This window comes from Lygodium microphyllum, chromosome 4, assembly GCF_053477565.2.
Source record: "Lygodium microphyllum isolate KBCC chromosome 4, Lygodium_microphyllum_v1.1.10, whole genome shotgun sequence".
Taxonomy (NCBI): domain Eukaryota; kingdom Viridiplantae; phylum Streptophyta; class Polypodiopsida; order Schizaeales; family Lygodiaceae; genus Lygodium; species Lygodium microphyllum.
This window is the reverse complement of record NC_141138.1, coordinates 94,315,816-94,328,664: the sequence shown is the minus strand read 5'-3', so window position 1 is coordinate 94,328,664 and position 12,849 is coordinate 94,315,816. Positions and strand designations below refer to the sequence as shown.

Below are 12,849 nucleotides of genomic sequence, written 5' to 3'. Positions count from 1 at the left end.
AAAGTACCTTCAGCCCACTGTTATTCCAGCATGTATTTACTGTTCTAAACAGTAGATTTCAGCCCCAAATTCAAGCCAAAATCATGGTCAAACCAAATGCATACATCCCCAATACATCCGGGTAGGAAGTAGACCGCATACGGGCATCAAACAAGGTAACCGGAGTAGAGTATAAGCATTAAATGCCAATGCCAAGTGTGGCTGCCCTGTTTCCAGCACTGTATAACAGTAAATAACAGTCCCAAATCAGCCAATATTTCAAGCCAAAATCATGGCATAATCATGTGCATACATTCCCAAGGCACTAGGCATCATGTAGACCGCATACGGGCATGAAATAGCACAACCGGAATGGAGTATAAGCAACAAATGCTAATGCCAATGGTGCTGCCCTGTTTTCAGCCTGTTATGACAGTTTATAACAGTCCCAAATCTGAAGAAATCAGCCCCGAAAGATCAAGACCAATGCCCAAAGCTTGAATGACATCAAACATGAAGTCTATAGCCCTCTTGATCAAGGTAGAGAGCAAGAAGCAATGGCCAAGTGTGGAGCTGAAGTAGATGAGTGCTCACAGCCTGGAAAAAATGATGCAATCTGCCCTGTTGGTGCTGAACTTGCTGCTGCTCCACATGGGCTGAAAAGGGGGTAATGGGGGGCTCAAGAAGGGCCTATCAAAGGCCTATGACAAGCCTCTTTGAGCCTTGATAGGTGTAAGGCACAATATGAGGAGAATAAGCTTCACGGGTTTGAAGCCATGGCTGCCCTTGCTGTTTGCAACCTGTAGACTGAAATAAAACCTTGAAAGAATGATCAAATACCTCAGTATCAATGCCTTGAAGGTGTCTCAATAGGCTAGGAAGGTGCTCGGGAAGCCGGGGAGTGACGGGAGCTCGGGGAGATCGGATATGGCTGCCGGGATGGAGACCCAATGCGTGAAGCGAGTCGATGCGAAGGTCGGAAAGCACCGAGTCGAGCTCGAGCAAGAGAATGCCAAGCTCTGATACCAGTTGAAAGGTGAGAAGGATCGAAGCTTGCACGCGAGCTATGGCGGGAGAGCAAGAGCAAGAAAGAGAGAGACAAGAAATGGGAACTCCAACAGTCACAATGTGTGACCGGGCCTTCCTTTATTCAAACTGTCACTAAAAGAATAAAGAATAAAGTGACGTGACGGGCGCCCGCCACCTGCAGTGTGCAGTGGCGGGTACTGTCAGTGTAGTAATACACGGGGCGGCACGGCGGAGGCGCCTTTACCCCCAACACTAAAGAAGCATGGCATTTCTCGCCAGCTCACCTCTACCAACTCTCCCTCTCAGAATGGAGTCGTAGAGCATAGGAACCGCACAGTCATGGAAATGGTACGCTCTATGCTGTTTACAGCAGAGCTTCCGGAGCCCCTTTGGGTCGAGGTTGTTAACACTTCAATGTACATCCTCAACCGGTGCCCAACTGCGGCTCTTCCTCAGAAGACCCTGTATGAGGCATTTTTTGGCTCTCGGCCTGTTATTTTCCATTTTAGTGTCTTCGGGTGTCATGCGTACACACACACGCCTGATGACAAGATAGGAAAGCTTACTCCCCGAGCTGATCTCCTTATTTTTGTGGGATATTCCTCCGAAGCGAAAGCCTATCGTTTGTTCGATCCTCGGACAAACAAGGTGATCGTTAGGCGGGATGTCGTCTTTGACGAGAGGGATACTGTGCAGTCTTCTGCACCGGATTCCGATCCACTTCCTTCTTCCACATCATCAGAGATCGTACCTACTGAGCCTAGTCTACTTCCTGCTCCTGATATTCTTGCAGTTTCTTCACCTCTCAGGCCCCCTTCGCGAGACATGTTACCTCGTTGGTACTAGCAAACCATGCGGGATTCGGGGATCCTACCACCGGATTCCACTCCGGAGGGACCCAGAAGATCTACCCGGCTTGCTCCTCAGGCATCATTTGCATCACTGTTTACAGCTGATTACATAGCGCATTCTAAGCCAAATACCTGGCAGGGGGCTCTTCAGCACCCTCAATGGTGAGGGGCCATGGAAAGGGAGCTAGAGAGTATTGACCGAAATGAGACTTGGACATTGGTGGATCGTCTAAGCCACAAGAAAGTCATCGGGACAAAGTGGATTTTTCGGACAAAGCTAAAAGCTGATGGGAGTTTAGACAAGTACAAGGCTCGCCTTGTAGTGCAAGGGTTTCGACAGAAGCACGGCATTGATTATGAAGAGACCTTTGCCCCTATTGCACGGTTGACTTCCTTTCGGTTGCTACTCACGCTCGCCGCTCACCACAGTTGGCCGATACATCAGATGGATGTCAAGAGTGCCTTCCTGAACAGATACTTGGAGGAGGAAGTCTATGTGGAGCAGCCACCGGGCTTTCCCTCAGGGAACCCTAGGGATACGGTATGCCGCTTACAGAAAGCTCTTTATATGGGCTGAAGCAAGCGCCGCGGTCTTAGTTCCATAGAATGGATGAGTTCTTACAGACTCATGGATACCATTCTACCCCTTATGACCCGAACTTATATGTTCGATCCACTCCAGAGGGGGTTAGCTATATCCTGCTATATGTTGATGACTTACTCATCACAAGTTCAAATTCTGTTGCCATAGCGGAAATTAAGGCTAAGCTTAAAGCTACATTTGAAATGACAGGCCTTGGTTTGTTGTCTTATTTTTTGGGGATGGAGGTAGTTCGTTCTGGTGGATGTATTTTTGTGTCACAGCACAAGTACGCACTTCAACTTGTGGAACAGTACACTTCGGATCAGACACGGCCAGTGGCCACGCCTATTGATTCTACTATCCACTTGTCGAAGGATACCCTAGGACAACCCTTCGATGCACACACCTATCATTCTGTTGTAGGAAAACTTCTTTGGTTAATTCACACTAGGCCAGATTTAGCTTACTCAGTTAGCATACTCAGTCAGTATTTCACAGCACCTAGGATGTCACATTGGATTGCATGTCTTCGTGTGTTACGTTATTTGCGGTGTACTTTTTCTTATGGCTTGACATATGGTTTTGGTTTATGATTACAGGGGTACATTGATTCTGATTGGGCAGGAGATCCTGACACCCGGCATTCCCATGGCGGCTACCTCTTTACCTTGGGCATGGCTCCCATTTCTTGGTCCAGCCGTAAGCAAGAGACGGTGGCGGCTTCCACGGCCGAGGCTGAGTACCGGGCTCTCTTTGATGGCACCACTGAGGCCATCTATCTGAGGAGTTTACTGGCGGCGCTTCATTTTCAATGTGACTCTCCCATAGTTGTCTACTGCAACAACCAGAGTGCCATTGCCCTTGCGGGCAATCCGATCATCACACCACGAACACGGCATGTGAAAGTCCACTTCCACTTTTCCAGAGAGCAGGTTGAGCTAGGCACTATTCACCTAGAGTTTGTGCCTTCATCAAATAATTTTGCAGATATCTTGACCAAAGTGGTCAACCGGCCGGTTCTTTAGTACCTACTACCCAGGATCGGCTTGGGTACACCCTCCCCTACTTCTTCAGCTTGACAAGGAAAGGGTGCTTCCCTCTTACTTTCCCTTCCAATTTGAGAGGGGGTGGCTCCTACTCTTGATCGTGACAATGATGATGCTTACAGTTTTTTAGACATTACTACATTCACTTATTCTTTTGTATTGTATTATGGGCATTTGTAACTTCATCCGCACTATCAAAATGACCTGATTGTAAAAGGGCACTTGGACAAGTGAACACTTTCCCTGCGAGGGCACTATCCCAGTGGCACCGTTGCATAGCATATTGCATGAGCATGACATCTTGCATCTCCCTTTGCATTACCCTATGCATTGGCATTCTGTTCATGTCAACATACATCTATGCACATTTATCCCTTTTCGGTCTTTTGGAGTGGTCGACTCTAGGATCCACCATATTCGTAGCATAACACATGGCAGTTCTCCTAAAGGCAGTTTCCCTAACCTTGCTTGCTTGCTTGCTTGCTTTGCTTGTCTTGCTAAGCCCACCTTTTTTTTTGCCTCTCACATATTCAACACATGATTGGCACATACACTCACTTTTATCATCCTTAGCCACTTATCCTCGTCAGTGCGAGGGATTGGCTTGCTAGTTTTGTGAATAACTTGGGTTTAAAACTCTCTTTATATTTTCCTATCTGTCACTTAATCGGCCGCTGCCCCTATATTACTTATGTATTTTCAAAATACTTTTCAAAAAAAAAAACAAACAAACAAACAAATCCATTGTTGATTCCATCCGCCTTTGTAGGCCTTGGTAGGCCCTTGGGCAGCCGACGAGCACCCTTGGTCCGATGCCCTGACCTCTCTGGGGTGATCACTTCGACTCCCTTGGTAAAATATCCATTGTCTCTGTAGTCTTGGTAGGCCACTGGGCAGCCGACGTGCACCTTTTGTCCGATGCCCTGGCTACTTTGGGGTGGGACGCCTTGGGGTAAATCAAAATTTAGGCTGGCCTACTTTTCTCGCCCTATTTTGGGCCTGAGAGGGAGTGTTGTGCTAAGAAATGCACTTAGCCACTTAAACAGCCCCAAAACATGCTTATTTTAGGCTTATTTTAGCCAAAACCCTAAAACTAGGAGCAGATCGAGAAAGTTAAGTGGGAGAGGATCTAGAACCCTAATTTTCTATAAATTGGCAGCCAACCCTCCACTCTTTTACAATCTCGTTTTTGCAGTCCATCACTGTTCCCTACAGTCTGGCGCCTGTTTCCAGCCCTCCACACGCTGATTGCTACTGTTTCTGCCTGGCGACTGACTGTTGTTCATCTGCACTGCTGTCGTACAACCTCCCACGCCAGCAAACTACTGCGTTTGCAGGCTCCAGCTGCCGCCCTAACAGTTTTCTCTCTCCTATCTGCAGTCGTTGCAGTCTTTCTCTCTCCTCCAAGCTCTGTTTTTCCGTTTTTAGTCTCTCCTGCAGGCTGTCCTACCTGCGTTATTAGTCTTTCTCTCTCTTGTAGGCTCTGTTTTTAGTCTTTCTCTCTCCTCGTTGCTATCTACATCAGATCCAGCTTCTCATTGCTGCGTTTGCTGGTGTTCGACATCCGGAGGTTGCCTTCCTGCAATTCGGGATCTGTTCGAAGTACGACACACTCTCCAGCTCATTACCCCTGCCCTAATACTAGAGATACAGGAGTTCGAGGTTCAGTATTCATTCACTGCATAGTATGTTTGCTGCATGAGCATCGTATTATTAGTAGTCATATCCTTTCATTTATTCACTATGTTCATTGTCTATGAGTTACTCTAACCCTAACCCTAACTGTGTTCTTTTTATCAGTCTGTGCTTTGTCGTACGATTTCTGTTTATGTTTCTGTGTTAGGGTATTTTTCTTCACACGGCATTCTACATGAACCAATGAAGCCTAGCAAATTCAAATCCTACAACATGTTGATTTTCTAGTTCATGATGGAAGATAAAACAAAGCAAGCAATCTTTGGTCCTAGTATATTCCCATACAACGGGACACTTTGGCAGTCTAGCCAAAAGCAAGGAATCCATGGTCATGATTTGCTTTCCCTAAAGTTGGTTTGTGGTAACCATCCAAATTCATTTATTTCTACTCTCTGCGGTCAACATCAACATCGATGTTTTTTCAAGGCAGCTTGGCGATGGCTTTCTTCACCCATTGTTTGCGCATCCATGGTCCTCTCTAATTCTCATTGTTGTATATACTATGGTGGGTCTTTTATCATCGTATATTGCATTGTACTTGTCACCAAGATCTGTGAGAGGCTTGTATGGGCAATTTTATGGGCACTTAGACCAACCAAATTAGGCACATTTCTTACTTAATGGGGGAATCATTTCTTAACTAACTAACTTGCTTTTTAGGCCGTTTCTATGGCTGGTCAATCTACTAGTATTATTGCTTATATTCAGTCCATTTATAGGATCCACCTCCTCAAATCGCATCATACATAACACCGTGCATCATATTGGAGAGAGGAAGACTTGGAGTACTCTATTGATTGCCACAACTTGTGTGATTTGTACACACTCTCATGCTTTAGTCTATAGATTCCATTTCCCAAGTTCTCTCTCACACATTTGAAATGCCAACTCCAAGTTAGTCTTCAATGGAGAGCACTCTTCTTTGCACTTTGCAAAGCATCGGACCTCCATCATCCATTTGCTCCGACAATACTGGGAATAGCTTCATCAAGGTGGCTCACCTAATCACCAAGAGCTCAAATACCTTTCCCAGTACACTTGAGGTGTCACACTCTTTTTCACACTAAAAAATAATGACCCAACTAGATTCATGCCCCTCTACCTTGGCCACATTCCCCCACTCGCCTAGACTATAAGAGCCTTGAGCAATGCATTATCCTCGCAATTATAATATTCGCTTATTATTGAGACACAAACAAGTTAAGATTTAAAAATGGACACCCCTCATTCCCCACCCCCTCCCCTCAAGCCCCCAAAGAGAGATATTTTTGCTCAGCCCAAATCTCTTACAAATAAGCTCAATTACAATCAACTTGAGCATGAGGAGAAGCACTTCACACTCTCACATATGGCTTCCTTCTTAATCTTATAATGGAAAAAGAGCTCAAAAATCCTAAAGGGAATGTTGTAATAAATTTATATGTCTATTATCATATAAACAACAATGAAAGAAGGGAAAAAATCAAGAAATTTGATGATGATGAAGTGAAGTATGATGAAGATGGCTAGGACCAACTTTAGATTATCTTCAACTATTGTACATGAATTACAGCAAGGAAAACTAATGTAAAATTATAAGCTCTTTTTATAGGTGCAAGGAAAACTTTGTGCAAAGAAAGTAAAATAGCAACTATTCGATCACATGACATAAGATGTATCAAGTGGTGGGGCACATGGAAGCTCGTGTGGCAAGTGTCTTGAAACTTGTTTCTTCTCTATGGCCTTCCTTTTTGGGCTAAGGGTTGTAAAAATAGAAATAACCAAATTTAGTGAGCACTACTAGAATGTAAACTTACTGCTTTTAGAATAGCATCCCTATGTTTTAGGACTAGCATTTTTAGGCCAATCCAAGGCTCCTTAAATTTAGAAACCTTCTAAAATTTAGGAATTCCCCACAAAATTTAGGGATTCTTGAACATCAGTATCAAGCAAAAGCCCTTTTAGAGTACATTACAAAAACAATAATGAAATCCTTATTTGAGTTTTCTATGCAAAGTTATGTCCAATCTAAACCTTTAGCCTATATATACATATTGTATAGACTTTTCATGATCATGCCATCTTATTTATTGTAATTGTTTATTCTGATGGATCTAACCTATACTTCAAGGTACTAATCCTTTTTGTGTGCAAGTCTGATCTTGATAAACTTGAGTTCCAATCAAATGCATAGCCAATTGGATCATATAGATGGAAGTGTACACTATCTTTTCTCTAAACCACTGCATGGGTCCACCATAACATGTGACCACTTATCAATGGCTAAATCTAATACATTTTTCTAGATATTTAATAATTACAAATTCAATGGATAATTAATTATGCAAATTAGTTAAAAAAGATAAAGATTCTTTTTAGTTGTGTTATACATTAAGTTCGTCAATCGTGCAAGGGGCTAGGTGAGAGCTACCCTAAGTACTTCATAGGTCAAAACTCCTAAAACAATAGGAGAGTGTCCTCGATCCCAACATTGAGCTCATGTAGCACAACTTACCATGCTAGATCTGTCTTTCATTGAAGAGAGTGAATATAAGAAAGCCCACAAATGAATGAACCAACAAGGTAAAGAGGAAACAACTACCTGCATAGTTAAGCCTACTAGTGGCAACCTCTCAATGCCAATACTAATGATGAAACTTGAACAATCTCAACATAGAATTAAGGGGCTCACTGCCCCTAACAATCACCTTAAACTTCCAAAAACCAATTACTTGATGGTGCTGGTGTCTCAAGGACAACCCCGAGGCTGATTCTAACTTTAATTTGTACTTGCTTCTAATTCACCACACTAGATGCATACTAATGAGAACTATTGTCATATCTCCTTTTGATACGACACAATCCTTTAAAAAAACCTCTTGTTGATTGATGAATCTAGATCACCTTTCGAAATATATAATCCATGCTACATTTTGCTAATTAGCCCATAAAGCATCTTTACCTTGCATAGCATGAACTCTTTCCTACAGTACATTATTTCATGTCTTTGGCACCCAACAGTACATTCAGGTAAATCACTAGACATGATATACAAGAAACAGGATGCCGAATTCCCTACTGAATTTTTATCCAATTGGTGCAATTTTGTCATTCAACATCTGAAAAAATTTAATCAAGATTTATGCAAAAACAGTGTGCTGAACTGCTCGCTGAATTAATTATTTAAAAGTAATCATAATGTATAAAAAACAGGTTGCTGAATTTGGATTTATTGTCCCATAGGTGTAATTTGCTCATTCTATGTCCAAACACAGTCATCCAGTAAATAAATAAACTTCATAGTCACTAACCATGTCACACTGTCAGAAGTTAAGACTTGAAAATCACTACACTGAGTCTCTAATCATCCTTAAAAGGATAATCTTCTGGCGCTTGCTGTTTGCAACCGACCTAAGGCAACTTTGAAAATTAAAACTTTAGTAAACACTTGCAGTTCACAACCATCATAAAGACAAACCAAGTTAAACTTTTGTGTTATTCTATCCTCAATCATTCCATGTTTTCCCTGAATGTGCAAATTGCAGTTCAAACATATTAATTTTTCCTAGGCCATTTTCTAAAATGAACGTGCAAAAAGAATGGATCTGACCTGGTCCTTTAGACAGCCCCTGTGGAGCAAACTCATACTGCAACTCTGGTTTTATAACTGGTCTGAATGTCTCGCTGTAGTCATCAATCTTTTCTGGCTTGAACTCCTGATCATTCTGCACTTTTCCTCTTGCAAGACCTCCCAACACTGAACTCTTTGAAAAATCAGAATCAAAGAATCTTTCTATCTTCTTGCCCCTGCCAAGGCCAACTCCTAGTGCAGAGCCTTGCCTCTCAGCTGATAACACTGGTGACTTTATATCAATAGATTCAGATGAAATAGTTTCAGTAGAGAACTCTCCAGAAGTGCCAAAGTTCCCTTTCTCGCCAAATGCGGGCCTGATATGTTCAGTTGCACTGTCCCGTGTACTAGAGATCTCTTCTTCTCTAGCATAAGCAGCTTCATGAGCAACATCAGCATCTGTTTTTACCAATTCCTCCATTTCCTCTGAGCCGTCTGTCCTGATACTCTCTGGAGGTTTTGAAACTGTTTTCTCCTGGGATCCAGATATCCTCTGGGATTTAGGACTTTTTGCTTTACCTTTACCATCCTCAGAAGTCAGTATACTGCGCATGTCTTGATAGACTTGAGACATTTTTTCCAACTTCCCAAGCTTCATATAGGTCTGAAATAGTGTATCATACGTTCTTGGGCTTGGTTGAATATGTGAAGCCTTCATCTCTGCATAAAGAACATCTATATCCCCAAGCTTTTCATCTGCATAGAGTTCTTCAATTCTTGCATCATAGTCCCGAATTCTTTCAGAGTGTGGAGGTACTCCTGCATTCACCTCCAGGTCTGGTTTAGAAGCATTCGACTCAGACGTAAATGCAGCCCAGTCATAGTCATAATTGCTTGCTTCGGGCAGGGAGTCAGGACTTCCATCAGCTGTGGGTGCTGTTGGCAAAGATGCATCCCAGCTTTCATCTTGACCTGCAACCTGTAGAGAGGCAAGTTCACTTGAATCGTAAGCCTGTGATGTACCACTACTTTCATCATAATACCACTGGCCTGCTTGATAAACTTCAGTATCTGAGCTAGCTGGCTTCTCATATTCCTCATCGTAGGAGTCATAAGAAGATGAAGAGACAGTCTGGGATACAGATAAATCTGGATGCCCTGGCTTCTTGGTTGATGTCTTATTACTAATATGCTGAACCTTTGGAGAGGTTGAACCTTGAGAACCTGAATGTAAACTGTCGGAATCTATTTGCACACCTGCAGCCACCCAGCCTAAACGCAGAAAAATCTAACTTAACAAAAACTGAAACAGATCAGACCACAAGTAATAAAACGTTGCACAACTATCAGACCTTTTGCCAAAACAGGCAGTTCTCGAGGAGAGGTCAAGTTTGGTGATCCTTGAGAGAGAGAATGTGTCACAGATTGTTGTGGACCTGTTCATAGGTGATCTACAGTTAAAGCAAAGCATATACAGGGGAAAACATTTCAGAGGATATAAAAAGAGTGCCCATCACATTTTTTTGAACTGGAGACACACAAAATGTGAATAAAATATGAAACAAACACAAGAAAAAGTAGCCTTATCTGCCTGAAACAGCCACCTGATGACTGAATTAGTACCTTTTTTAAAACTAGGCGATTGCGATGGAGAAGTGGGTTTAGATGTCGAAATAGATGGAGGTGCACCCAACACGTTATAATGAGATCTCAGTGGTGCTGCATACCGGAGCCATAGAACTCAGATCATCAGTAAATGCAAACAAGCAACAGCACCACAGAAATAGGACTTCAATCGTCAGTAAAAGCAGACAAAATAAGACAGCAGCATTTATACTAGCCAAATGTGCTTGACCAAATATCAAGTTTTCAAAAGCAGGGGGCCCATGACAATCAAAGTGTCAGCTTGGCAGCAAAAGAAATCAAAAAATAACTCATATTAGAAAATTGCCACTGTTTGAGCCTCGAATGTTCTATGCCAGCAGAGGAGATTACCCCTGATTTACTTGGTATAGCAATGCTGCCTCTAAGCTCTTGACATGCATTTAATAGTTTACACACTCTCTTCGATTTTAATAGTGAAACCACTGATTTGAATCATTTTGATGTCAAGAGAGGCTACGCCAGCAGCCATGAAGAATGTCAGCAGTAGTTTATCATGTGAATATTGACAATGGTCAATATCGTGAAGCCTGTAGCAGTCAAGCCTAAGAGCATGGCTTTATATCGTTGTCTCAAAGGTGATACACCTTCCTGCCCCAATCTTCATGCAATTGTATTTCAACAGTCCAAACAAGAGCTTGCACCACCTAAGAACAAAGTAAATGCCCCAAAAGTCAATCTGCATAAATAAATCTATGGTACCAGACAAGGTTTTAGATGATCTTGTAACTACAAGATTTCAATGATCCCTTGCACACAAAAGCATGCATGCACATACTTACACCCCTTCCAGTTGCCCACTCTAGAACTCCTACGAACAAACTGGCGTCTTCTCTAATCCCAAAAAGCTCTACTAGCAATCTTCATGCTGACGTGTTCTGAGAATTTGATGATACGTTCTTGACTAAAAGATCTCTGAGGTCAGTGGCCATGTAGAAGCCTTACACACCCACCACAATACCTATCAAACTACATGTTTATATTCTTGATTGCCATCACATATATCTAAATTAAAACTTACAAATCCAAGTATAGTCCAAGTAATACCTTTGACCTGCTGTTGGCCAGTACTAAGCCGTCCCTCATCCGATGGTCTTGGCTGTTGGGCAGAACCCCTGCTGCCTCCAACTGAGCCCGGGCTTAAAGGGGCAGCTCCAGCAAAGCTTGACCCAACCGGTGCATCATCGTTTAATAGCCGCAGTTCTGCAGCTGAAACACCTTCTGAATCATCGATACGCTTCATTACTTCGTCCCATTTGGGTAGCACCTTGCGACCTTCATCCAAAAATGCAGTCTCTTCCTCTGGTGGGGCTTGTGGAGAGCCAGGAGGCGACGGCTTGCCTCGGCCTAGGCCTCCGAGACCCAGGCTGAACTTGGGCACTGCATAAGATGACCTGTCCGCGAAGATGGGGTCTTGGGGTGCAGGTTGCACTGAAGGGCCACCTCGGCCGCGGGATAGGCCCGGCAGTATCGGGCCCGGCGAGAACCCGCGACCACTGAGCTGTGATTGATTGAGCCCAGTAGGGCCCCTGCCACGGGATAGGCCTGGAGGGGCGATTGGGGCACCGGTATCATCCAAGGGAGCAGCTCCCAGTTTTGGGTTGCCGCTTGAGAGATTGGAACTAAGGGGGGATCCATGACCGTACCCGCCGACGCCGAATAGGGAGTCATCTGCGTCTTCGCTCGGAGCTCTTCCTGCCTGCCCTCTTCCAATCCCTCCTCCTCCCCTTGCACTGTAGAAGCGAACAGTGCCATGAGATCGAGTGAACGTTGCTGCAAGACATCTTGGCTCCACAAAACCCCTCATTTAGAGACGAGAACGAGACGATCACTCTGTGCTCGCAGTAATGCACATTTGTGTGTGTATACTCTGCATCGAAGGAGGAGTGAAGCCAATGTTAGAAGTTCACAAATTCTCTTCTGCCATGATGCTTCGACGCTCCGGAATTACACAATGCAGACCCAGGATTCATTAAAAATTTAAAAGCAGAGGTTAACGCATAATGAAGTGCAAACACTTCATAGAAAACCTTCAATTTTAGAGGAGGTTTAGACACTATTTTAATAGGCTCACACCGAGTCTTGTAATCAAGAGCATCTACTCAATAACTATATGCTGCAAAGGTAGTGTTCATTCGTAATAAAATGGAGGTTTAACATAAAATGAAGTGCAAAATTTTCATAGGACGCTTAAACTTTAAAGAAGAACATTCAGACATGAAAGGATTTGTATTAATTGAATGACAAGGCTTGTACAGATTGCAGTTTAAGGATATCAAATGTTGAAATAAATAAGGCCAAAAAGCTATAGCCCATAAACTTTATAAACTTCACAAATCATTGTGCCTTGTGTTGGACAAACTCTTTAAATTTATCACATTTTAGAGCCCACCAAAGGCGTCTAGACCCTTGACGACCAACTCAACTCATGGTCTTCTTATAACATTCATCTTG

The 12,849-nt window shown here is 43.2% G+C and overlaps 1 protein-coding gene across 2 annotated transcripts in view; it reads right to left on the bottom strand.

Moving 5' to 3' along the window:
* The window catches only part of LOC148037340 (uncharacterized), an 84,017-nt gene extending 71,654 nt beyond the window's left edge, over positions 1-12,363 (bottom strand). The window contains exons 1-4 of one of the 2 annotated variants that reach the window (XM_087676246.1): positions 11,443-12,363; positions 10,357-10,452; positions 10,086-10,169; positions 8,773-10,005 (exon numbers count right to left, since the gene is read on the bottom strand). In XM_087676246.1, coding sequence (XP_087532372.1) covers positions 8,773-10,005; positions 10,086-10,169; positions 10,357-10,452; positions 11,443-12,202 — 2,173 coding nt within the window. In that variant the 5' untranslated portion in view covers positions 12,203-12,363. The remainder of the gene's footprint in view (positions 1-8,772; positions 10,006-10,085; positions 10,170-10,356; positions 10,453-11,442) is intronic. The other variant, XM_087676247.1, reaches the window with a different exon arrangement.
* Between the last annotated feature and the right edge of the window lie 486 nt (positions 12,364-12,849).